The sequence below is a fragment of the Phalacrocorax aristotelis genome, chromosome 13 (assembly GCF_949628215.1).
Source record: "Phalacrocorax aristotelis chromosome 13, bGulAri2.1, whole genome shotgun sequence".
NCBI lineage: Eukaryota > Metazoa > Chordata > Aves > Suliformes > Phalacrocoracidae > Phalacrocorax > Phalacrocorax aristotelis.
In genome coordinates this window covers 666,610-691,219 of record NC_134288.1, presented here as the reverse complement: position 1 = coordinate 691,219, position 24,610 = coordinate 666,610, and the positions used below count along the sequence as shown (strand labels likewise).

General features: G+C 43.8%; 1 protein-coding gene across 1 annotated transcript in view; it reads right to left on the bottom strand.

Moving 5' to 3' along the window:
- The window catches only part of MMP24 (matrix metallopeptidase 24), a 48,468-nt gene that overhangs the window by 4,666 nt on the left and 19,192 nt on the right, over positions 1-24,610 (bottom strand). The window contains exons 5-6 of the mRNA XM_075109048.1: positions 14,753-14,914; positions 276-490 (exon numbers count right to left, since the gene is read on the bottom strand). Coding sequence (XP_074965149.1) covers positions 276-490; positions 14,753-14,914 — 377 coding nt within the window. The remainder of the gene's footprint in view (positions 1-275; positions 491-14,752; positions 14,915-24,610) is intronic.

Below are 24,610 nucleotides of genomic sequence, written 5' to 3'. Positions count from 1 at the left end.
CTGAGCTTGATGGTGTCTGAATTCTCTGCCAGTCCATCCAGTTCACACTTTGGTGCACAGTCTGCCGGGCATTTTGTGAATCCCATCAGGCACTGTTTCCAAATATTACAGAGCTAATCTGCTTACATTTTCTTCTAATATTGCTCATTTATCAGCCTCCTAGGAACAGAGCTATTTTCACAGACATTTCAAATCTCACTACCTTACATTTCTATTAATCTTTTCCAGCAATAAAACTAAAGAAAGACCCACGGGTAAGCAGGAATTCTTAGTACCTTGAAAACAAACATTTCTCCTCTAAAGAGAGCCACTGTGTTAAAGTTGCCATCACAGATGTTTGGTTTTGTGCCAGGAGGAGATGGCCTATCACCCAGAGGAGGACTAGGAGGTCTTGGCTGTCTCTCATGTTTTCTTTCTGAAGTGGAGTGAATTCGGCGAACAGGAAGAGTCGGTAAAGGTCTGGTTGGCTCCAGGGGCTCAACAGGAGGACCTAGAAGTGAAAGAAAAATGTTTAGCAGTGTCAACAAATTTGTATTTTCTGTGCTTCCCTTGTATGTTTTAAAAGGCAACAGGCTGGATGAATAGCAGTGTGAGGACTTTACATGCTCCTTATGCAGAGCTCATTCCCTAGAAATGGGGAGCAGAACAAGATGCATCTACATGTGAAAGATGTCCCAAAACAGATGAGCAATAAGAACTGAAGAAAAGCCAGTATGGTTTTGTAGGTGTTCCCAAGGAGGCTAGAGCTAAAAGGAAGGAGGAGCCACACCAATGACGTTCCCAACTGAAATGAAAGGTAATAACCCTTGAATAGAAATGTTTAGTAGACCATTAAAAAAAAAAAGCCAAACCCCAAAAACCAAAACCAAACCAAAACCAGAAAAAAGTTAGGGTGTGAAAATCAGTGCCACAATCTAAGGGGAACTGCAGGGGAATTTAGAAATTAGAAAGCAATTTATTACAGGTTATTCACCAATCTTTACCTTCAGAACACTATGGGAACTCTGATGAACAGCCATGAGGGACCATGGTCTCATTCAAATGATGCCCACCACAAGCATAGCTCTCCCCTTTGATCCTTACCCAGCTCCACTTTGAGATCTGACAAGGGCTGCAAGAATGTAAGGCGTTATAAAAATACAAGTGACTTAGACTTGGAACAGAGGTCTGCTTTTAAATCGACTCTGCCATAGGACAAATTCATTAACAGTTAGTGACAAAATCTTGACCAAATCTAATTAAGAGAGTCATAGATTTCTTGTTGCTTCTCAGAGAAGGCAGTAAGTTAAGTATGGCAATAAGCAGAGGCTACTAGAACCAGGAGATTTTTGCAAGTTTCATATCTGATGTAATCAGATGGGATGTGATTGTTTGTTTGCAGGGATTATGGTTTCAGTCTCCTTCTGAACAGTGCTTTTGAAGGGACTATGTAAAAAGATTGCAGGACAAACCGCCACCAGTGGGCAGAATGGGGACTGACTTTGATGGTTGCTGTGTCAATCTCACTATTTTAGGGGTTCAGCAGCACTGCTGATGTGCTTCGCACCAGCTGGTATTATTGAACACTTGCACTGGACAAGGCTTATCCTCACAGGCTGAGAGAGAGTTACTCTGTTGTGGGTGATTACCTTGCCCATACCCAGAGAAGGAATTAATGAGTAAGGATTTAGATACCCACGGAAGCTACGCACCAGAGGGATTAGAAGAGGACTTTTGCAAATTTTGAACATTTTGAACTATGCTTCCTAAAATGCTGGTTAGATCCCAAGTCCCTATAAACTTAGCTCTTAAATGTTACATTTTCAAAGGGTTCCTATAATGAATGAGTGCTTAACACATCCTGGAAGAGTGATTGGGTTAGTGAAAATCATCACAGCTAGTGACAAAGAAGTAATTAGAGAAAGCAATAATATTTAATTAAGGTTGTAATGGTAAGAACCTTGTATGTAGGTTTCACAGATATTGTGCTCAGAAAGCATCACTTAGATATAGTCCAACTTCCTGCAGTACCAGGTCAGAAAACTCCTCCTGTAAGTCCTGTGATGAGCCTGGTGTTTCTGGTGCATGTACAGCACATTTTCCAGTTTTCAAGCCATAGAAAATCCTCTATAATGCACAGCAAATTGTTCCAATCATTAAGACCTGTCACTGCTAAAGTCCTACCTATTTCTGAGTTTGTGCAAATTTAGATTCAGTATTTGTTTTTCTTATCTCATCTCTAGTGTCTCGACATTTAACTATTTACAGATCTTGATGAGGATGCCTTTAAATAAATAGGCCAGTTCCTTCTGTCTGTAGCTGCAACTTCTTTTGGTTTTAAGATCTTAAGACTTACTTTTACAGCTCCTTTCTATAACTTTTCAATTGTATCATTTTACTTCTTCAACATGACTTGGCCTCATAATGTGATATTTTGTGCCATATGCAATTTTTATTAGCAACTATTTTTATTTACTTTTATTCCAGAACTTTAATAAAAGGCATCAAATACTGCTCAGGAAATCCTTTACATGAGGATTCTCTGTCGATAATTATGCTTGGAAAGCTTTCTACATGAAATGGATAAAAATATTATACTGATACTGTGTATCTCTCATTTCCCTCCATTCTTAGCTGTTCAGTGCCCAGTATCTTAGCAGACCATAACATTCTTTTAAAGAAAATTCCCAAACTGTGACACTTCTGCTAGTGATCTGTGACTTTTCCCCAAATGGTATGCAGCAAAGGTCTCCAGACATTGCCTGTCATAGGAGCAACACGGTTGGACACCCTAGTTAGCCAGGCAACATGGATGCATCTACACTAGTGATTCAGTTTAGCTCAGGAGTGTGCTTTTGAAAAGGTGCACTGTCTTTTGCAATTTCTGTGCTTTGATTCACACTGAAGTTCATGAATTGCGTTCTTTTTGGACAAAGCTAAACTTGAAGATGCACTTCTGGAGCGCATCTAGGATACTATAGCTGCTAAGAGGCATCATAAGGCACAACTAGAGCTACTCCACAATAACCATCTCTTTCCCCAAAATACATACAGAGTAGGTGTCAAGTCCTCAGCACTCTCTTTACTTAACACCATCCCTAATTACTGCTGTATCTACAGATGTGCTACTATTATTCTTGCTAGCAGCCATTGTTTGCTAATACAGCCATAAGCAACTTACTGTAGTGTGAAGCACATGAGCTGTGCAAAGGCATCTCCTCCAACAAGCGACACACTAGCTAGCACTTCTGGTTCAGGCTGGAAAGGTAATGGAGGTAGGATTGAGTTGGTACAGTGGGATATGCTGCAGAGGACAGTATGGGAATGGGAGAAGAGGTCCCAGACAGATCTTACACAAAGAAAGCTGGGGATCTGGTTTGTTCAGATGGGACGTGGAAGCAGAGTGTTCAGTTCGTGCTTTGGCAAATTAAAGGAGCAGGAAACTGGTAACAAGTTTTGGCTGCCAAAAATGGCACTTGGTGCCAGTTATAGTACCAGAATAAATTAAGTTTGAAAACCAGCAATTTACATACTTGGTGAAGACAGGAAATGCTTGCATTAAGGAAAGGAAAGTCTTGACTGGGATCTAAGCAAGGAAACAATAAGCAGTGACTTACTGCATGCTGCAGGTCTCAAACAGCAGTGTGATCCTTTTACTCTTATGCTGCCACCCACATGGCTTCAAGTGGATGTGTTTTGTAAATAACATTGAAAAAACTCTAGTGCATGTCCTATATGATAGTGTTCCCCTGCCAACCGATACAAGGGTCTTCTTTGTAAATGAGACTACAGCATGTGGCTACAGAAGCGCAAAAGAGGTGTGGTTGTTCCTTCCCTCCCCTTTGCAAGATGCTAATGCTGTCATGCACTGACCAAATGAGATGCATTTCTGCTGCCATATATGGATCAGAAAAGCCTCTTTCGTGGTCCATTTAATTAATACAGTGGAGCAATTTCATCAGGCAGCTATTTGGTAGTTTGCGGAAGACCACCACCAGTTCCAGCACAGGATAGATCCCTGTTGTGAGAGACTGCTAGAAGCAAATTCACAACATGATAGTAAGGAGGACACCAAGGACCACAGCTGCCTTTAAACAGGGTGAAATGTGTAGGAATCTGCAATGCAGAGGCACACCTGCTGTCAGAGGGAATTGTCTGGGAGGGACCCAAGAAGTCACTGTGTGTTATGTATTCAAACTGCTTGCTGGAGAAACACAGAGTGCCAAATGGTGTGATTGCCAAGTTGGGGCGGTTCTGCTTCTCAGACACAGCAAACAGATACTCAAATCAACAGCAGTTCTGGATTTCCAGAAACAACAAGCTAAAACCTCCACACCTTGAGAGGGGAAGAGGCCAAGAATAAAGTTTTATAGAGATGACCATGAGCAGTAATATGAGGACATGACATAAATTCTTTCCCCCTCTCTTTTAAAGGAAGAAAGACTGAGACAGCAGTAATATCTAAAGAAAATTATGAAGAATGTGTCTGGTATGTCACAAAGACCCAGAGAATCTGATAGTAAGGTGCAGAATAGGGACTATAGTATTGTTGTCATGTGCTAGGAATTTAACATTTCGTGCATGATTAGTTATTAAAGATTCACTCTCTCTTCACACAGGAGTACCACTCATATACCAGGTTACAGCCCGCCCTGCCCCTGCTGCAGGACAGCAGTCATGTTCAACTCACTCACGTTTAACTTAAGTGCCCGAAGTCTGTCACAGTCTCCTGTAGAGAAGAGGAAAGTTAAAATAGCACCTGCAACTCAGGGGACTAAAGTAAAGCCTTTAATTAGCCCTAAGATGCCCCTGAAACAGAATGCAGTAAACGAGCAAGGCAGCAGTTGTACACACCGCAGGCAGGATGGTGCAAATTAGCAATGATTCAGATGAACCAGAGATCTGCATTAACTGAAACATTTGCTAGTGCAGTGGAAAGGCGTCACAGGTCAGGACTGTCAATAGAAGCTGGGCCACCGTCCATACTCACTGCTTTCAGTGGCCAAACTAGTGGTGGCATACTGCTCTGAAGGAGGTACCCAGCACTGACAAGGTTTTCCACATGTTTTGCAGGTGGTCCTGCAACTTGCTTGGATGCAGACTTTGTAATTTCACTTAAAATATTTCTCTTACTGTCTTTCCCTGCCAGCAATGGATTTTTCCTTGCTATCTTTTGCTTCCCTTCTTGTTTTTATGCATTCTGGGTGTTCTAATTTATCCTAATTGAAGTCTTGTCTCCTCCTGTGGTTATTCAGATTACATTTTTATTTTTAATTGCTGCCTTAACTTTCTCACTGAGTGAGGGTGAACTTACAGCTAAAGATGGAAGAATATCCACCTGTCTAGAAGGGGCAAGAGAATCTTTGTCAGCAGGCTGGCTAACTTGGTGAGGTGGGCTTTAAGCTGCAGGACTCAGGGGGCGGGGGCCAAATGGCAATGCTAATGCCATCACATCCAACAGGCGATTAAGACAGGCCAGCCAGACAGCGAGAAAGGTGCCTTAGCTGCCTCACAAGATGACAATCAGAAGACCAACCACCTCAAGGGTGTGCATGGCTATAGTGGGTCCTCGTGCACCCCTCCAGGGAAACCTGCGTGCACAATTACCTTTCTGAAATGCCTCTACACCAATGCACGCAGCATGGGGAATAAACAGGAGGAACTAGAGATCTGTGTGCAGTCGCAGGGCCACGATCTCATTGCAGTTACAGAGACATGGTGGGATAGCGCGCATGACTGCAGTGCTGTCATGGATGGCTACCAGCTTTTTAGGAAGGAGAGGCCAACAAGGCGAGGTGGGGGAGTTGCTCTTTATGTGAGGGAGCAACTGGAATGTATTGAGCTCTGCCTAGGGGTGGAGGAAGAATAAGTTGAGAGCTTCTGGGTAAAAATTAAGGGCCAGGCAAATATGGGTGACACTGTTGTGGGCGTTTGCTACAGGCCGCCTGATCAGGAAGAGGAAGTCAACAAGGCCTTCTACAGACCACTGTAAGTAGCCTCACAGTCGCAGACCCCGGTTCTCATGGGAGACTTCAACCACCCCAATATTTGCTGGAAAAGCAGCATGAGGCGTGCACAATCAAGGAGGTTCCTGCAGAGCATCGAGGACAACTTTTTGATGCAAGTGGTGGAGAAGCCAACAAGGCGAAATTGCTGCTTGACCTTATCCTAACAAACAAGGAAGGGCTGGCTGAGGATGTGAGAGCTGGGGGTAGCTTTGGCTGCAGTGACCATGAGATGGTCGAGTTAGGGATACTGCATGGTAGAAGCAGGGCAACAGTAGGATCACAACCTTGGACTTCAAGAGGGCCAACTTTGGCCTCTTCAAAGACCTGCTAGGAGGAATCCCATGGGCTAGGGCTCTAGAAGGCAGGGGTGTCCAAGACAGCTGGTCAGTATTCAAGGACCACTCCCTCCAAGCTCAAGATCCATGCATCCCTAGGAGGAAGTCAGGCAGAGGAGCCAGGAGACCCGCATGGGTGAGCAAAGAGCTTCTAGAGAAACTCAAATGGAAGAGGGAGGTTCACAGTACATGGAAAAAGGGACTGGCCACTTGAGAGGAATATAGGAACACTGTCAGGGTGTGCAGAGATGTGACAATGAAGGCCAAGGCCCACTTGGAATGAAATCTGGCGAGGATGTCAAGAATAACAAGAAGGGCTTCTTTAAATACATCAGCAGTAAAAGGAAGACTGGGGATACAGTGGGCCCACTGCTGGACAAGAGAGGGGCCCTGGTGATGCAGGATGCAGAGAAGGCGGAGTTACTGAATGCCTTCTTTGCTCCAGCCTTTACTGCTAAGGCTGCCCTCAGGCATCTCAGCCCCCAGAAAAGAGAGAAGTCTGGAGAAAGGAAGACTTACCATCAGATGAGAAGGATTGTGTCAGAGACCACCCAGGCAAACTGGATCCTCGCAAATCCATAGGCCCTGATGGGATGCACCCGCGAGTGCTGAGGGAGCTGGCGGATGTTCCTGCTGAGGCACTCTCCGTCATCTCTGAAAGGTCGTGGAGGACACGAGAGGTACCCAAGGACTGGAGGAAAACAAATGTCACTCCAATCTTCAAAAAGGGCAAGAAAGAGGACCTGGGAAACTACAGGCCTCACCTCTGCCCCTGGAAAGGTGATTGAGCAGTTCATCCTGGAAGCCATCTCGAGGCATGTAGAGGACAAGAAGGTTATCAGAAGTAGTCCACATCGATTCACCAAGGGAAGATCAGGCTTGATCAACCTGATAGCCATCTGTGATGTCGTGACTGGCTGGGTTGACGAAGGGAGAGCAGTGGATGTTGTCTATCTTGACTTCAGTAAAGCATTCGACACTGTCTCCCATAGCATCCTCACAGGCAAGCTAAGGAAGAGTGGGCTGGATGAGAGGACAGTGAGGTGGACAGAGAACTGGCTCAACAACAGAGCTCAGAGGGTCGTGATCAATGGAGCAGAGTTTGGATGGAGGCCTGTCACTAGTGGTATTCCCAGGCGTCTGTGCTGGGTCCAGTCCTGTTTAATGTATATATACATCAATGACCTGGACGATGGGATGGGATGGAAGGCTGTGCTGCCATCCAACAAGACCTGGACAGGCTGGAGAGCTGGGCCCAGGGGAACCTCATGACATTCAACAAAAGCAAGAGCAGGGTCCTGCCCCTGGGGAGGAACAACCCCCCGCACCAGTACAGGTTGGGGGCTGAACTACTGGAATGGTGCTCTGTTGAGAAGGACCTGGGAGTGCTTGTGGGCAGCAACCTCAGCATGAGCCAGCACCATGCCCTTGTGGCCGAGACGGCCAACAATATCCTGGTCTGCATTAAAAGGAGCGTGGCCAGCAGATGGAGAGAGGTTATCCTCCCCCTCTACTCTGCCCTAGTGAGACCCCATTTGGAGTACTGTGTCCAGTTTTGGGCCCCCCAGTTTAAGAAGGACAGGGAACTGCTCGAGCAAGTCCAGCAGAGAGCTACCAAGATGATCGGGGGACCGGAGCATCTCTCTTATGAGGAAAGGCTGAGAGATGTGGGTTTGTTCAGCCTGGAGAAGAGAAGACTTATAAACATCTGAAGCGCGGGTGTCAAGAGGATGGGACTGGACTCTTTTCAGTAGTGCCCAATGACAGGACAATGGTCAATGGGCACAAACTGGAACCCAGGAAGTTCCACCTCAATATGAGACAAAACTTCTTTCCTGTGAGGGTGCCAGAGCAGTGGCACAGGCTGCCCAGAGAGGCTGTGGAGTCTCCTTCTCTGGAAGTATTCAGAACCTGCCTGGATGTGGTCCTGTACACTGGGCTCTAGGTGTACCTGCTCAAGCAGGTGGGGTTGGACAAGATGATCTGCAGAGGTCCCTTCCAACCCCTACCATTCTGTGATTCTGTGAATCCTGCAGTTACGCATTCCCCATGAGCTGAGGAACATACACACAACATGAAAATCCTCTGGTGCAAGTGCTAGGCAGGCAGAATTTGGTCTAGTTAGGGATATGGAAAGCAGCACCACAGCCTGTCCACTGCTGAAGAAAGATGCTATCTCTTAAGACCTAAGTCATTTCAGAGCACAACCTGGCACGAAAGCAGAATTAATAGACCCTATATAATTTGCCAGTCATTACTATTTCCGGAATCTTAACACAGTAACCTGCCTCCAAAACAGACGGCTAAAGGCAGAATATAACAGGTTTATCAGCAGCAGAGATGACTGTTTGAACAAAGAGTTACGTAAGAGATGCTGGCACCTTGGTATTTGTTACAGGAAATGATTACACCCACCACTGATATAACTAGCCAGGCAGTATCACACGCCGATCACAGCCTCTATCACTATGTTTCCAAGCAACTTCAGAAAATCAGCCAGAGCAAGTCTCATTGAGAGAAATATTAAGTGTGAGAGGCTATTGCATGGGTGTGCAATTGGGCCTGAACCCGGTCACCTAGTTATTGCGTGTGATCCCAGCACCAGAGCTGAACCCACCCCCAAGGCTGAACCTGCAGCCATTTCCACAGGGGAAGCAGGTAAGAAACCTCCTGGAGCTGGAAACTCTACGTTCTAGAGGGAAGCAACTTGCTAGGACTTTACAGACACTGTGTGGAGAAGAAGGCTTTCTTCCTCTCTATCGCAACCAAAGCAAAGAATGTCAGAAAGCTTTTGGGTCACAGCAGATCACCTTCAGAGTGTGACTTCCACCACTGGCACTTAGCCTCCTCCCTTCATGCTTCCTCTGTCGCAGACCATCTGAATACCAAGGTGACCTGTGAAGATAACACAGAGAGAGGAGGCATTTAGGAGCCACTGTGTCGATAGTTGAGGACAAAAAATAATTGTACTGTCCTCCTGGCTATTGACAGAGTGTTCCCTCAACTGCACAACACCTGCCTGGAGGCTCAGCATCCTGCATGGCTCAACATCCTTCACAGCCAGCTCTGCGCGAGCCAGGCAGCTCTCCAAGACTGCCAATGCAGAGGACGCCCTTTGTTTCAGATCAGGGGAGAAAATGATCCACCTGCAAACAAAGGCCTGTCTTTATCTTCTTAACATTCACTCCAAGAATAAAACTATCATCCAGACTACAGGCAGGCAGTTATGCTTTTGATTGTCATACAGGGATTTCTGGTTGTAAAAAGCTGAGCTGCTGCATGTTTTCCATGCACAGTTTCCATGCATGTTTTCCAGGTTCACAGGAAAGGATCCTCAGTTTCAAATCATATGATCCAAATGATCCAGGGAGAGGGACAGAAACCCACCTACCTGCTCTGCAGGCAGGGGAAAGAGGTCCCTACTCATATTAAACGAGCTAGCTGCCAACGAGCTATCTCAGGAATGCGAGACAATCTACCCACAACAACTCAGAGCTCAGGAAGGACTCCTTTTCCTTGCTTGCTCGCTAAACCTGTCCACAGAGTACTTTGCACTTCTGGGGTTAGACTTCAGCAGTGAAGTGAATTAGCTATTTCAGTTAGCTTGGGTATCCTTGCCACAGTGCACTACAGTCTGCAGAACGAGCCCCAGCACCTATAGCATACCCAACAGTTGGGCAGTCAAGGCCTTTGTGGTCATCACTGGGTGGCAGGAAGGGTTTCTTGAGCCCTCCTCACATAGACGTTTTCCTCTGAATGACCAATTGCCACCCAGGTGAAAGAGCATTCACCTGGAAGACAAGCATCGATGGCTGGAATCCTTGCTCTAAGCCAAAGGGAACGCTCTCCTGGGCTCTCTAACAAGGCACTTCACCTTGCCGTTGGGTTCTCTGCTCTGGGTGCAAGAAAGCTGCGTCCAGAATTCCCAGGCTTAGGCAGGCAAATGATGAGAGTTTGGGGCTCTGCAAGACGCTCCAGCTGTGGTGCTTGCAGCCCAGTTCTCCTCTGGAAAAACTTTAAGCCTGTCGTCTGCTCCACTGCAAAACAGAACATTATTTTTTTTTTTTACTCAAAAAGATCTGTAGGATGAGAGAAGTATTTCATGCCCAGCCATAACATAAAGCAGTGTTTCTCCATCAGCTGAAAAACCTCCCAGGAGAGATGGGCTCCCCCTCAGCTTCCCCTGCATCAGGAAGCAGCCAATCAACATGATCAGCTCTCTCCTCTCACACTCAGTGTGTGCAGCTCCAGGGCTGATGTAGGCATGGGTGACTCCCTGTGTCATGGCAGGGTCCTCCAGGTATTAGGTGCACCCCAAGGACACAGCACTGGGAACACAGTGGTTACTCCCTGCCTGTTTTTCAGAGGAATGGGAATGGAGACCTGGCATACGGCAGGTGAGACTCAGTGGATGCACCAGAGGTGGAGTCTGGTATTCCGTGCTAGGTCCACCAGTCTCTGGACAGAAGAAAAGGTGCAACTGAAAGGCTGCAACATAGAGAGGGAGTCTGGTATCTCTGTAGCATGCCAGAGATGTGGCACCAGGGCAGATCCCTCCAGCTCTCTAATTGCCATGCATTTTCCTTCCCCTACCCTCCTATGAGCACAGCACCATGGGGCATGGATCCAAAAGTCCCAGATCTTGCAGCTTCTATAGATAAGGTCTTGGATGTTAGTCTATAATCCTCCCATGTTCAAGAGGACATTATCAGAAAACAGTCCTGTGCCTAATGTTTCCAGGTTCTCATGACAGCAAAGCTTGCTCTGATGAACCCACTCACAGTGGAGAATTTTGCATCAGGTCTTTCTGCTGTTTCACCACAAAGCCATCTCACACATACATGAAGGTTACAAGGATCTGGGATTGCTCTATGGGAAAAGGTGAGGGAGGTTATGAAACCTGTGCTTGCGGCACAGGAGTAACGAGGCCAGCAGAAGGTGTTACTTGCTCATGGATGCTGTGCCCTGCTGACCCCCTGTTCCTGGATGTCAGAGCTGGTGTTGCCTAGTTCCTTGGACAGGGGCTGGTGTGCTTTCATGACTACCCTGGACCTCAGCCCTCATGGGATGCAGCAAGTACACTGACTGGGAGCTTTTCTTGTGAGCTGCAGAAAAGATGTGTGAGGTTGACACATCCTCAGTGAGATTTGGGAGGACCCAGATCCTTCAGGTTGTCTCCAGGCTTAATGATTTGGTCTACCTTTGAGTGACTAGGAGACCTTTCCTTTGTGACCCTAGGCTTTGAAAGGACCTTAAAGGTAATGGCCTGGTTTACCAGCTTCAAGCATCTGTGTGGACATGAATTTTTCCTGCACATCATGTCAACCCCTCTGCTCCCCAGGCATAGTGTCAGAAGAGTCACTCCTAACATGAGAGGCTGCTTCAAAGCCTACTGCAAAAGGATACTTAGAGCAGACGTGAAGAACAGGGGAACCAGTGCTGAGAGAATGATCAGTTCAGGCTGTGTGACGAGACCATGGTTGAATGTCTCCCCTCTCCATCTGCACTGTAGCTGCATGTAGCCCTGACTTCAACACTAGCAAAATTAAAAGAGGCTGACAACAGGGCATGCCACTTGTGACATGGGCACACAAGTATAGAGGAGATATCCTTCTGGAAAAGGCGTGTAAAGAACAGGCCCTGGCTCTGTGACTTATTTTGCATAGCCAGTTCCTAATAATGTGTATTGAGCACATGCTGCTGCACTGTAGAGAATGTCAAAACCCCAAGAAAGCAGGAGGTTTTGATTTTTAGACAGGTGCTCTGGTAGAAGGGCTTTTGGCCATACCAAAGCACAACAAAGCATATTGGCACTGTGGAAATAAAACACATTAGTTGAATGTTCCTGCTAGAGCTACAAGAAGGATATTTCAGCAGTCCCTTCTCAGTTGTGAGAAGCTCGGATGAAAAGGTCTGTTCTCATATCTCCAGTACAAGGGAGAAACATAAGCTGCATTTTCCATCTTTCTTTGTGAGCCATAAGAGTCAAACTAGTTTTAAACTAAACTTCAGTTTTTGGACCGCAACTCTGTGCTAAGGGCCAAATCCTCTACCTGGGGAATCAAAACTCCTACTGCAGAAGCTGGTCCTTGGCCTCCCTGCAGGACTAGTTATCTCTACAACCACCAACACCATCCCCAACCCACTCCAGTTCAAAGGCCTCAGAGAAGAGCCTTGCGTGATTCCACGACAGCCAACAAACTCATTGCTAATTACTACCTACACCAGTTAGTAATTAATTCATACTGCTTTATTCAAGCTGAATTAAAATTTTAAGCATATTATATTGCATACAGAGAATCTTAACATCATATGTGGCTAAAGTTTAACATCACCACGTAAGTGAAAAATAAGCGGAGGTGTAGTGGTGCTCCTGCCAAGCCGCAGGCAGTGCAGTACTGAGCTCTCTGCTCTCTCTTAGCTGTGCACAAGACACTATGCAGTGCTCTCACAAATTGTCAGGGCCCTGAGGACACCACCAGGTCTTAATGCCCCTGACCAGCATCACCTGTTACCTCCACCCCCACCCATGGACTCAGGAGCTTCATTTCAGCTCAGCCCTGGTCACTGGGTCCCTGCCCAAGCTGTGCTGGGGGAGTGCTGGTCCCCAGCTCAGCCACAGCTGATATTGGCTTAAACCACAAACGTGAAGAAGCATGGCTGTCGATTCCTTATCTGCTCCCTTTTCATAAAGGTATCTGAAAACAGAGAAACCTGTAATTTTTTCTTGATTGCGCTTTCACTCTCAGCGATAAATTAGGATTTTTTTTTTCTTTCTGATTAGCCACAGTTCACAGGAACTATATCAACATTTCAAAATAGACACAGCGTAATGACATTTCAGCAGCTTTCAAAAATGAAAACTTAGGTATATTATTTATTGAAAGTTTAATACTTACTACCCCATCAGTTTATTTCAAAACCATCCAGAGTCTCTGTTATCCTGAGTATTTAAATGTAGTCTATGTCAGAGTATGCATAAATAATGATACCATAGGACAACTGCCATGCACCTTCATCCTGGTAATGAACAATAAAGAGAAATCTTCAGCTGCATTAATGGGAAGAGCCATTTCCCCCTGGGCGTACTTCAAGTCATCTTATTTTAAATGTTGGACCTTACTTGAATATCTGCCTTACAGTGAGGATGACCTGCATTCTACAGATGCTTGGTTTTTCCCATTGCCCAGATAGGAGTCAGGGAAACTTGCCCAGAAACAGATTTCTCTTCTTTAGGCATCTACATTTGAACAAATGAATCTCATTCTAGTCACAAAAAGAAAACATAAAATCAGACTAAAACAACTGACATACAATTTACACCTCTAAAGTCTTGCTGTACTAATTTAGAGTCTTATGGGTCTTGGCACAAATTCTGTTAGCAGTAATTTAAAATCCACTGGCAGATCACTGATGCAAATGTTGACAGGCATCAGGTCTGCCACTGATCCCAGCAGTAATCCCCTAGAAACACCAGTTTTCCCACTGACAACCATCTTATAAGTTTTTTTTTTCATGTCTAATTCATATAATATCTGCTCTACTGGTACTGGGAGGTAATATTTCACTCCAGATGTCAAGCAGCTGCAAATGTTACATAGCATAGTTGCTCTGTGCTACATTTATTAAGCAACCTCTCTGTCAAACTTGTACATTCCTCAAAGAATGAGATGAGGGATATTTGACAAAACCTGTTTTCCAAGGGCTGCCACAGCCTGTAACCATTAGCATCTTCTAGCTCAGCCTCCCTGACTGTGGCTCCTAAAACCTCCATTTCCCTCTGCTCCCAGAGTGCCCTTCAGCCAATAATTCTCTGAAACTCCCTGTCTTCACACCTTGGTATCCATGATCCCATCACATGGTACCACACCATCTCCAGCCCCTTGGTTTTCTCCCATAATCCCTCTGTGTCCTTTTCTCTCTCTTTTCCTTGAGCCCGTATCTTTGTGGCACATGTTGTACAACAATGTTCAGCTGGAGATTAAAAGAAGTGCTCCCTCAGTGGATCCAAACTTTCTTCCCCTACCTTCTATATATGGAGAAAAAAATGAGTGCATAAATACTTTTTACCTTTCCTTGATGTTCCATGTTCTTCGCATTCTTCCCTTCTATTTGCACTTGCTGTTCCTAATGGACAAACTTTGGGTACAGCAATTGCCTGTTTTTCCCGTGCTAGTGCTCCTTGATATTGGGGACATAGTGAGTGATGAGCAGCAGTGAGATCACAGAGGTTTGGTTATCCTGACTTGTGCAAAGATATTGCCACTGGGACAGTCGTCTGATATTTGGCTGTGGATCAAGGGCTTTAAATGGTTCCCCATTCAGCTATGGCGGGAAATCCAGCCCACCAACTGCAAGCGTTTTGGGGGCTGTAAAATACTAACTAAACTCGAGCTCAGTGTAAATATGTGAGTGGATAGTGTTGCTCACCATAGATTTTCTGAATTCCTTGGAGGTCATCCTGGGGCAGTTTGAAGTTGTGTGTTTCCATGTACTGGTAGAAAGGAGCCATGATAGCACTGGGATCATTGGAGTGTTCCAAGCCCAGCGCATGTCCCAGCTCATGGACTGCGACCAGAAAGAGATCATTCCCTGTGGAAGGAAGGCAAAGCCAGGTTAGTACACAGCCACAGTCTGATGCAATCCCAAGTCCCACTTACTCATATGGCAAGGAGCAAATGCTTTGCTGTCCTATTGCAAAGCAGACCACAGTGCCAGAGTCAGCTCCTGGAGATGGTTTTAGTCTTGAAAGTCTGTGCAGCTTTTACAGTCATTGTCACAGGCAGGAGGCCCCTAGCCCATGACCATCCATGACCACAAACACCCTCAGACCAGGTAAAACCGTCAGCTGCCTGGAGTGAAAGGATATTTGCTGTAGACTCTTTTGCAGAGTTTACCAAAAATGGCCAACAAAATAGGCTGCCCTAATGCCATTGCCTCCTTATCTGAGTGCTGCCAAGAGAGGTGAGAGACTGCTAGTCAACAAGCGTTCATGGTGCAAAGGGAGCTTTTTCCCCCTTCCGGGTCCTCTGGTGCCATGCTCTGACCTGACCTGGACCACCAAATCCTAGGGGAGATCTGTAAGGCACCTGGCAAGGCAGGAGGAAGGACAGAGAAGACCAGGGCTAACACCCATCATAGCACGTGTAGTACCTGCAACAACCCCATCTCCTCTAGCACAGGCTCCTCAACATGCTTTTACTTTGCTGGACTCCTGGCACTGCCATGTTGGCAGGAGGAGGTGAGTGCAGGTAGCACCCTCTTGCAGGAGGCAGAGCCACATAGGGAAAGTTGGGTTGGATCCCAATGGCAGGAGGGAGAGGGAGGAAGGGGGAAAGAACCTCCTGACAAGAAGAAAACAGGCTGAGGAGCCCTGTCTGGTCCAGAGGCTCATAGGAGTGTGAAGTACGGGTAGCTTCAACTCTATGTTCCAGACATACACTTCTCTTCAGTCCCATGGATCTGGAACCCTCATCTCCTTTATCTAGTGTGGTCCCTGGATGTCCTGCTCTGTGACGGCACCTTGACATGGGAGGTGACTAGGCAATGCTGTGTGAGTGGTGAAGACACAGTCAACAAGGACAGATGTAAGAGTCTTCCCTTGACAATAAAATGCCTTAGCCCTCAGTCCTGCCTGAACTGGGCTTCTCTGCTTTTTTTTGGCAAGGTGCAAACCCAGAGCACTTGCAGTCAGACGCAGGAGAAAACAGTTGGCAGTGGGAGCTCAGTGGCTGCTTTGCAGCATCTCCAAACAGTGTATCTCCATTCCTCACATCTCCAAACAGCACCTGTCTTAGAGGTAACAAATTTCAGTTTTGTGCACACAGCTGAGCTCTCCCTGGGAGAGGAGCTGCGACAGTGATTCATGTAGACCTATATCTCTACTTTTTCAATACTTATTGCTTCACTGTTACCCATAAAATGTGACAACAATGTGTCAGGGGTCTGCAAGTCTTCACAGCAGGGTGCTTTGCCAGGACCATAAGATACCTAAAGTCAGTAACAAACAGCGCTCAACTGGTCATACATACCACACCAAAATCGTTAAATTTTCTAAACAGTTGCACTGGAGGGCATAAGTGCCTGAATATGCAAGACATTAAAATATACAAATGCATTTCAAATAAATGTTCAAATACATTTGTTCAAATAAAAATACCCAAAATTTAGGCATATATGTATTTAAAATTCCAGAATTTCTGTATTTAGGAAATCCATATAGAGACTTATTTTTTTTCTCATCTGTTGCTGAAAGATCTGGCATGTGCAGAAAAAGTCAATAAATGTCCAACAGTATGGCATAAAATGCATTAAGTAGTTTCATGGTAAAGTTTGGAGGACCAACCACTCTTCATGGCTTTTCAAAAACATTTAAGCTTAGAAGATGCACCGTTTTCAAAAGGGACTCAAAAAGTCCTGTTGAAAATTAAATGGACTTAACTCTCCCACATCACTTAAATGCTTATGAAAGTATAATTTTCATTGCTACATCTACTCGCACATCAAAGTCCATTGTAAAAGCCACTCAGTACAGAGCTGACTTTCATGAAAAGGCTGGCCCTGTGGTAAGTGCTTGGAGACATTTTCCCTCACCAATTTGGTGGCATTTTCCTCCTTGCTGAAGTATAGAAAGAGTCTTTGTATTGACAATGTCTAGAACTTGTCTCTGTATAAGTCTACATATAAATCTATGTAAGTTACTTTCCTCTATGCGCTAAACTTGTACCAGGGCATAAGTTTAAATTTAAATTAATTTTAAATAGCCTTAAATCACTTGTTTCTGCCCAAAACAAATCCCAGCCCACTTTACAGCTGGAAAACAGAATCACACAGACTCACAGAATAGCTGACTTTGGAAGGCACCTCTGGAGATTGTCTAGTCCAACTCCCCAGTTCAAGCAAGGTTAAGTAAAGCAGGTTGTCCAGGACTATGTCCAGTCAGGTTTTGAATTTCATGTTTCTTATATTGGGAAGCCCCAGACATAACACTCTAGATGGGCTGAGCAGAAAGGAAGGATCATCTCCCTTGACCTGCTGGCAATGCTCTTCCTAATGCAGCCCCGAATGCTGTTGGCCTTCTGTGCTGTAGGGGCACACTGCTGACTCATGTTCAACTTGGTCTCAACCAGGACCCCAGGTCCTTCTCTGCAAAGCTGCTTTCCAGTCTGTAGGCCACCAATAAAGCTCAGATGCAGGGCTTTGCATTTCTCTTTGCTCACCTTCATTAGGTTGCTGTCAGCCCATTTCTCCAACCCCTCGAGGTTTCTCTGAATGACAGCTTCACTATTTAGTATACTAATCATGCCTCCAAATTTTGTATTGTCTTCAAACTTGCTCAGGGTGCACTCTGCTGCATCACTGAGGTCGTTCATGAAGATACTAAACAGTATTGACCCCTCTGATACATATCCTGAACACCACCATCTCATGGTTACTGCAGCCAAGGATGCTACTGATCTTCATACTACCCGCCAGTTCTTTTTTAAGTATGAGATCCAGTGGATCACCTGTCTTTTTTAGTTCCTTGACGACCAGTAAGACAGCTAGGAGGAGTTCTGAGATGATCAGCAAGCCCAGAAAGATGAAGGGTCATACCTGAGGAAGTATGCCAATAACCATGGTGGTCAGGCCAACCAGCTCTTCCGCTATTGAACAGAAATGCACCTTTTCCTAGTTATCCTTATGAAATATCTATACCTGGAAATACGGGCTGTGGGAAACAGCTGCTGTCCAGTTTTAAAACACTCTTTTGACTGACAGTGGTGCGTGAAGATGCCAAAGAGCATGGAAAATTTTGGCTGGGGAGTTCTGCTTCCTTGTATCTAGAGGTAAGGGACTCACTAAGAAATGAACCTTCCCAGTTCTATCACAGCCACAGAGGACAGGTCAACACTGGAGTGGAAAAGCTATCCTTCTAAGGGAGGATACATTGCTAGGAGGCCACTCAAACTGGAGTAGAGATGTGCTGGACCAGATGAAGTGGAGCTGAAGAGAATTTCCAGGAAATTAAGTGACTTCCACAGAAAATAGGACAAGAAGCTCCTCTTGCTTCTCAGCAAACACTATGATTCTGACTGAGGACAGGCACCCATTGGAATAATCTCCCCAGGGAAGGGGTTGACTTGGCCATGTTGGGCACCTTCAAGAGTCGTCTGAACAGGGTGCTGGGCCATCTTGTTTAGACTGTGCTCTTCTCAGAAAGGTTGGACTAGATGATCCCTGAGGTCCCTTCCAACCTGGGATTCTGTGATTCTCAATGCTGTGGTTGCTTCTCATTGCAAAGTCTTTGCTGAAAGGCAGAGGAATGGCACTAGCAGAGAAATTTCCCTCTCCTGCTCCCTGCCCTGGCCAAAGATTTCTCACCACTTTCATCCCTTCACCTTTCCTTTTCTTCTAGCCTCCTTCCCCACACATCCATCATTATCCTCCTTCCACCATGCCCATGTCATCTGCCATCTCCACCCTGCTATATTCTGTAAGAGGGTCCCAAGTCTGAAAGCAGCTAAGTCATCTGGAGAGGGCAAGTGGACAGCATGTATTTTGTGAGGAGACAGGAGAAAAAAAGTCTAAGCCCATTTTGTAAGCACAGAGTGTCCTAACCCCCAGCTACGGATTCACCATACTACTTCTCTTGAGAGGTCAGTTTATATCAATAACGTTAAGCAAGAAGTTCCCTTTATTGTTGTAAATGGTAGGGAGTTTCGTAGTGCGGAAGAGAACACATCATTCATTTTCTTTTCAAAGGGTGGGCTAGAATTTGCTCTGAAAATAAAATATCAAGGTATAAAACTATTGCCTGACAGCATACTTATCTTCTCCCACAGCCCTTAGCTTGGAGCTGTGATGGCTCTTTGTAGTGTTACCCACTGCTGTTTGTCTGCCATTTGGAAACTGTCCACTCAGCTGATCTGCAGGAGTCTTGAAAGGAGCCTGTACCTCTCAAATTGTTTCTGTTCTTGAACATGCAGTAAGGTCTCTGATGACCTTCACGTTCTCCACAGTTCTTGTCTGAACAGCACTCTTAATAATGTCCATCTTCTTGGAGCAAGATTCAGAAAGCAGAACTAATAGCCTAGTTTGGTATTTTGCTGCTCATATGGAAGCAAGGTCTGGCAATCAGATAAAGCGCCTTAATTTCCTGTTCAACCCCCTCACCCAAGACAAAATAACAAGTAAAACTTGTATTCAGTGTATACCAGCCACCTGGGTAAGACAGTAGGGTGAAGGAGGAACTAAGTACCCTTGCTTTGTATTTGCAGGGAAAGGTACCAAGATAAAGCCAACATTTTTTGCTCATTTGCACCATCTGTACAAAATAAACAGGTCTGGTCAGAGAAGTGCCTGAACTTTTTCCTTCCAATTCTCAAGAGGCATTCAAAAGTCTACCACTAAGCACCAGAGACAGGATGACCCTATAAAACCAGGGGTAGTTTTGTAAGTTCATTCATTGAGTGAAATAATTTTGATCTGCTATGCTAAAACATAACCATAGTTTATTTAGCTTTAAAATTGCTGATCTGTTTTCCTTACCAAAACAATGTTATCACCAGAGAAAGTTATAATTGAGGACACACCTATAACAATATAAAAGCATCGCCCACTATCATGATGCCAAACCAGGTGAATACACTGCTTATCTTACATTGAGTTTAATAGTTTTATACTCCCCGTGCACATGCTAGACACAGAATACACACCACTTGAAGCATACTTTTTAGCTACATTTTCTTAAGTAAAAGTGATCTAAATTTGTCTTCAGAATAAACCTTGTTAGCTGATGTATTCCCAGCTGAGATAAATTACTGAAAATGAATTGCAATATAATCAAAACCAGCTCTTTGATTAAGCATTCTCAAATTGTTTATAATATACAACTCCTCCCTGCAGAGATAAGAAACACATGCTTTTATTGCAGCAATGCAGAGAACACCATAGTCACAGATAAACTGCATATGTTATGTATGATCTTCTTTCTAGTCATATACCCCATCACTCATGCTTCTTTGATTTTCATCTTCAGCTGGAAAAACAGCTGTTAAATCCAGTCATGAACACCTTGAGAAAGGTTCTTCTTTGTGAAAATGCTAGCACATGCCTTCTTGAACAGTTTCGTTCATTTTAATTATGAAAATTGATATCAAAACCTTTTCTTGATTTGGCTAAGCAACTCATTGCATAGTAGGGTATCCAAGTGCTATAGGACAGCAAAAACACTCCTCTAAATGCGTATCAGTAGGTCACAGGGATACTATTATGGCAATGTTGTGATATTATTATTGGTATTTATCCCTGAGCACGACAGCTATATATATAGCTGCAGTGAGTGTAGGTAGACTCTGTAGAGCACCTAGCACAGTGGAGCGTAAATCCAGGACAAAGCTTCTAAGACAACAGAAATACAAATAAAATTGTATATCTGATTCATAACAGAAAAGCAATTGTGAACGTCTGATCTTTCTCATATTGTTTTTATACTTTATGAACTGTATCATCATGCTAACACATCTACATATTGCAGTTTACTCAGACAATTAAAAAGACATATGAAGGTTACATTTTTAAATTTTATTAAAGTAAGAATGATACTGAAGAAATCATATCATTGGTTGTAACAATAGCATGTCTAGGGTAATTACAGAAAAGATGGTGTGAAGTAAACGTGCTTTCAGTACACTAAAATGATCCCTTCTATTCCAACAGCCATGCAGAGATAACTGTTTTCCAAGCACAACTTAAAGAAGCTTTAGGGCTACTCTAAGCTATGCCTTGGTTCTTGCATCTTCAGACCTGGTAGGTCTGAACTGTGAAACAGAAGAACATGTGATTTGTCTGTACTCCTCCATTCACCTCCACAACATCAAGCTCTGCTCAAGAAATGCTTTTTGATCTTCTGAAGACCCTGAAGAAGTGGTAATACTATTCTTCGATTTGTTTGCATCAAATGAGATGTGGAAAACAGCTTTTCTATCTAGAAAGGAAGAAAATACATGTTGAAAAGAAATATAGGTTTCATTTTGTTCATAAACTATTATAATAAATGTAGCAATGAATATGATGCATCTTAAGGACTTCATGAAAACTCTTTACAGTGTTTTTAAACAGCTTCACTGGAAGAAGAAGAATGAGTGATATGCAGTCTTAGCAGAAATTGAATCACAGTCACGTTAAACTGATCCCCATGAGATCAAGTGACTAAAGAAGAACAAAGCACGACATTATTATACCAATCATCATGAAAGATAGGTAGTCTGCCTTATTGTCCCCGAAAGGCAGTGTGCCAACTAGATCTGTTAGTTGTGTTACAGATCTGATTAACGTTGCAAGCTTTGCTTTATGGCACAGTTGGCACTATGGGGACAATCTCCTGTATAAATTCACAAGCAAAATATAAAATACTTTTCTGGAACGCTGAGACCAAAACTGACTGAGTGATGTGGAGGCAAGAGTGGGCAGCCAGAGAGAGGGAAATTAATGACTGCTTGAGCTGGCTCAGCAGCCTGATATTGAATGGGATAAGAATGTTCTGCTGAAAAATTTTCCTGTATCTTTCACACACATAGGTTGTAATTCAATACAAAAGAATTACCAATCCCAAAATGAAAACTCATATTTGCCTATATTAGCATATCATTCCCTAATTAGGTAGAATAGATGATAAAGGAAAGAAAAATACTCATAAAAACATGGAAAATGTAGATATGACTTTCATTCCATCAATCTTGAAAAGAAACTATGCTGGTGGTTTTATTTTTTAAAAGTATTTAAATACAGCAGGGCCCATAGACAGAATTCAGTACTTCACCCAGCTGTAGAACAACCAGAAGGTAACTACAAAAAAACCAAAACCAAAAAAACCAAACCAAACCCAAACCCAACCAATCAAACAAAAAAACCGAACCAAACCAAACCAAACCCACCCAAATAGATTTTGAAACAGTTAAAAGGCTGACTCAGTGAGTTCCAAACAGATCCTGGCATAGACAGTGTGCACACAAATCAGCTTGTGCTACTTGGAATTCTTTTTTGCCAGTCAGGTTGAAATTATATTTAACTCCTGGGGCTGGCAACAGAGCAAGTGCTGATCTGGAAGCTATGAGAGTAGCTCTCTGCCACAAAGAGGGTGTTTTCTACCTGGGACAGGAGACCTACTGTCTTTGTCCTCCCCTGACAGAGAAGGTTCCTGATGGGGCTGTAAAGACTGAGTAGGACTGAGAAGTAAGAGAATGGGGGTGTAAGAGACATTCCACCCTCAAAGTGGTAATCTTGGTGGATTTAGGTAGAGAAGGCAATACTAGTTAAACTGTCTTCAAATCTTGTGCTCTTTAGAAACAGGAGAGAAAAAAGTCATTTAAACAACTCCCAAGTTTGCTGCTTGGTTGTGATGTCAAAATCTAGAGTACTGGGTGTCATTTCACTGCTTATGCTGCGATGACCAGCAAACTCTTTTCAAGAATTCATCTGCTCTTAATTTCTTCTCTTCCTGAATGCCTGTTATTTTACTCCTCTCCCCTTCAGCAAGTAGAATGCAGCAGATTTATTAGAGATACTGCTGCGTTTTGGCTCACTTCACATCATCTGTTTCTGCTTTACAAAGGAAGGGGGCAAAAAGAGACTCTCTGGCTCACCTTGCTTCTTATGACCTGCCTTTTTTATAGATGGGTTTTCTTCTTTCTTTTTAAGGGAATGACACATCGTTTTGATCCCTACTGGCTCCTTCCTACGAATCTCAGCGCATCTCGTTCTCTGTAGAAAAAAGTAAAATATTTTACTTTGATTATACAGAAGTCAATAGGATTCCAAATACCTACATAACTGTATTCATATTCTGTGTCTTAAACAATTACTGACAAAAGCAATGGATAATAATTTTCTTTATGGAACACTGTGAACATCAGGTGTATTTACAAGTACATTGTTTTGAAGGTGGAATTTGCAGGTGATCCTTATTAATGAATTTCAGCTGTAATCAATAACTAGCACTGTCAATACTGCAAAGCTTTAAAATCCAGACTGCACTAGCACAGCGCTACTGTAATGCCATTTCTATGTTTGTAAAATGACAGCATAAACAACAAATGAAAGCATTACTTACAGAGGTGCTGTCCAGTAGTGAAGAAGAATAATCTGAAGACAGAGGTCTTCCATGTGTGCTGGTAGGCTATCTCTCTTCACTTTTGTGGAAAAAAAAAAAAAAAAGATTTGCAAGTTCTCTATTTATGGCCTTCTGTGTTTGGATTGACATGACAGGGATGTAACCTCAAACTGTTGCTGATTCAAGCAGTCTGATTTGATTTCTTTTTACTGTGGCTGTCTGTCTCAAGACGTGTGTCTATATGCTTGCTCAAATTTACTTCAACAGTAGCATATGATTTTAGAGAACTCTGGCTTATGGGAACAAGTGTCTCTAAGCAGTTACAGGATGAAACCAGTGTTAAATAGATATGTTCTAGAGACTAAATACTGAACTGGTCGTCTTCAATGAACAAAAGTACTGACCAACAGCTGATCTGCTGGAGTGAAGTATCATTAAAAGGCCTGGTAGAATAAATTAAAATTTTAATACAATTTATGCCCCACTTGACTTCCAACATCTTTATGAAACAGTCTTTCATATAACAGGTCTCCATTAAAGGACACATGAGTAACTTCAAAGCAGCTCTGATTTTTGCTCTGAAAAACACTGATGCTTGTATTCAACAATAAAGTATCAGAAGCCTGAAAAATAACGCTGGATTCAAAATGCCATTTGTTAGAACAAAACTCTTTAGATGTGGAGATGTTCTGTACCTGAGAAATCAGAAAAAGAAAATTAAAAAAGTATTTAATAGCCAAATAGCACAAAGATGATATGCGTACTGTGTTGTGAGTACATGCACTGTCAAGTTGCTCATTATATTGATACTTGGTAGATTGTCTTTGCTGGCCTCAGCATTTCCATAGAAAACGAACATGAAAAAAAGTGGTAAAATAAAAAAGAAACAACACAGAAAGCAAGGCAAAACACAGAGGAAAAAGGAATTAATCAAGGATAAAATACTGCCATGTTCTGGGAATATGGGTGAAGGTACAGGAGTTAAGAGGAGCTGTATTTTCTTTTTCAGCAAGCATGCACTGTACCTGTAGAGGTCAGGTAAGTGGGTTGCGAGTAGATAGTAGAGAGTCAACCTAGAAAAGTGAATACCAATGCAAATCTCAAAGGAAAAAAAAAGCACCAACTGGATACTTTTCATTCCTCTTAGTCCCCTCCCTCCACCTAAAATATGATTGTATTCTAACAAATCAAACAGA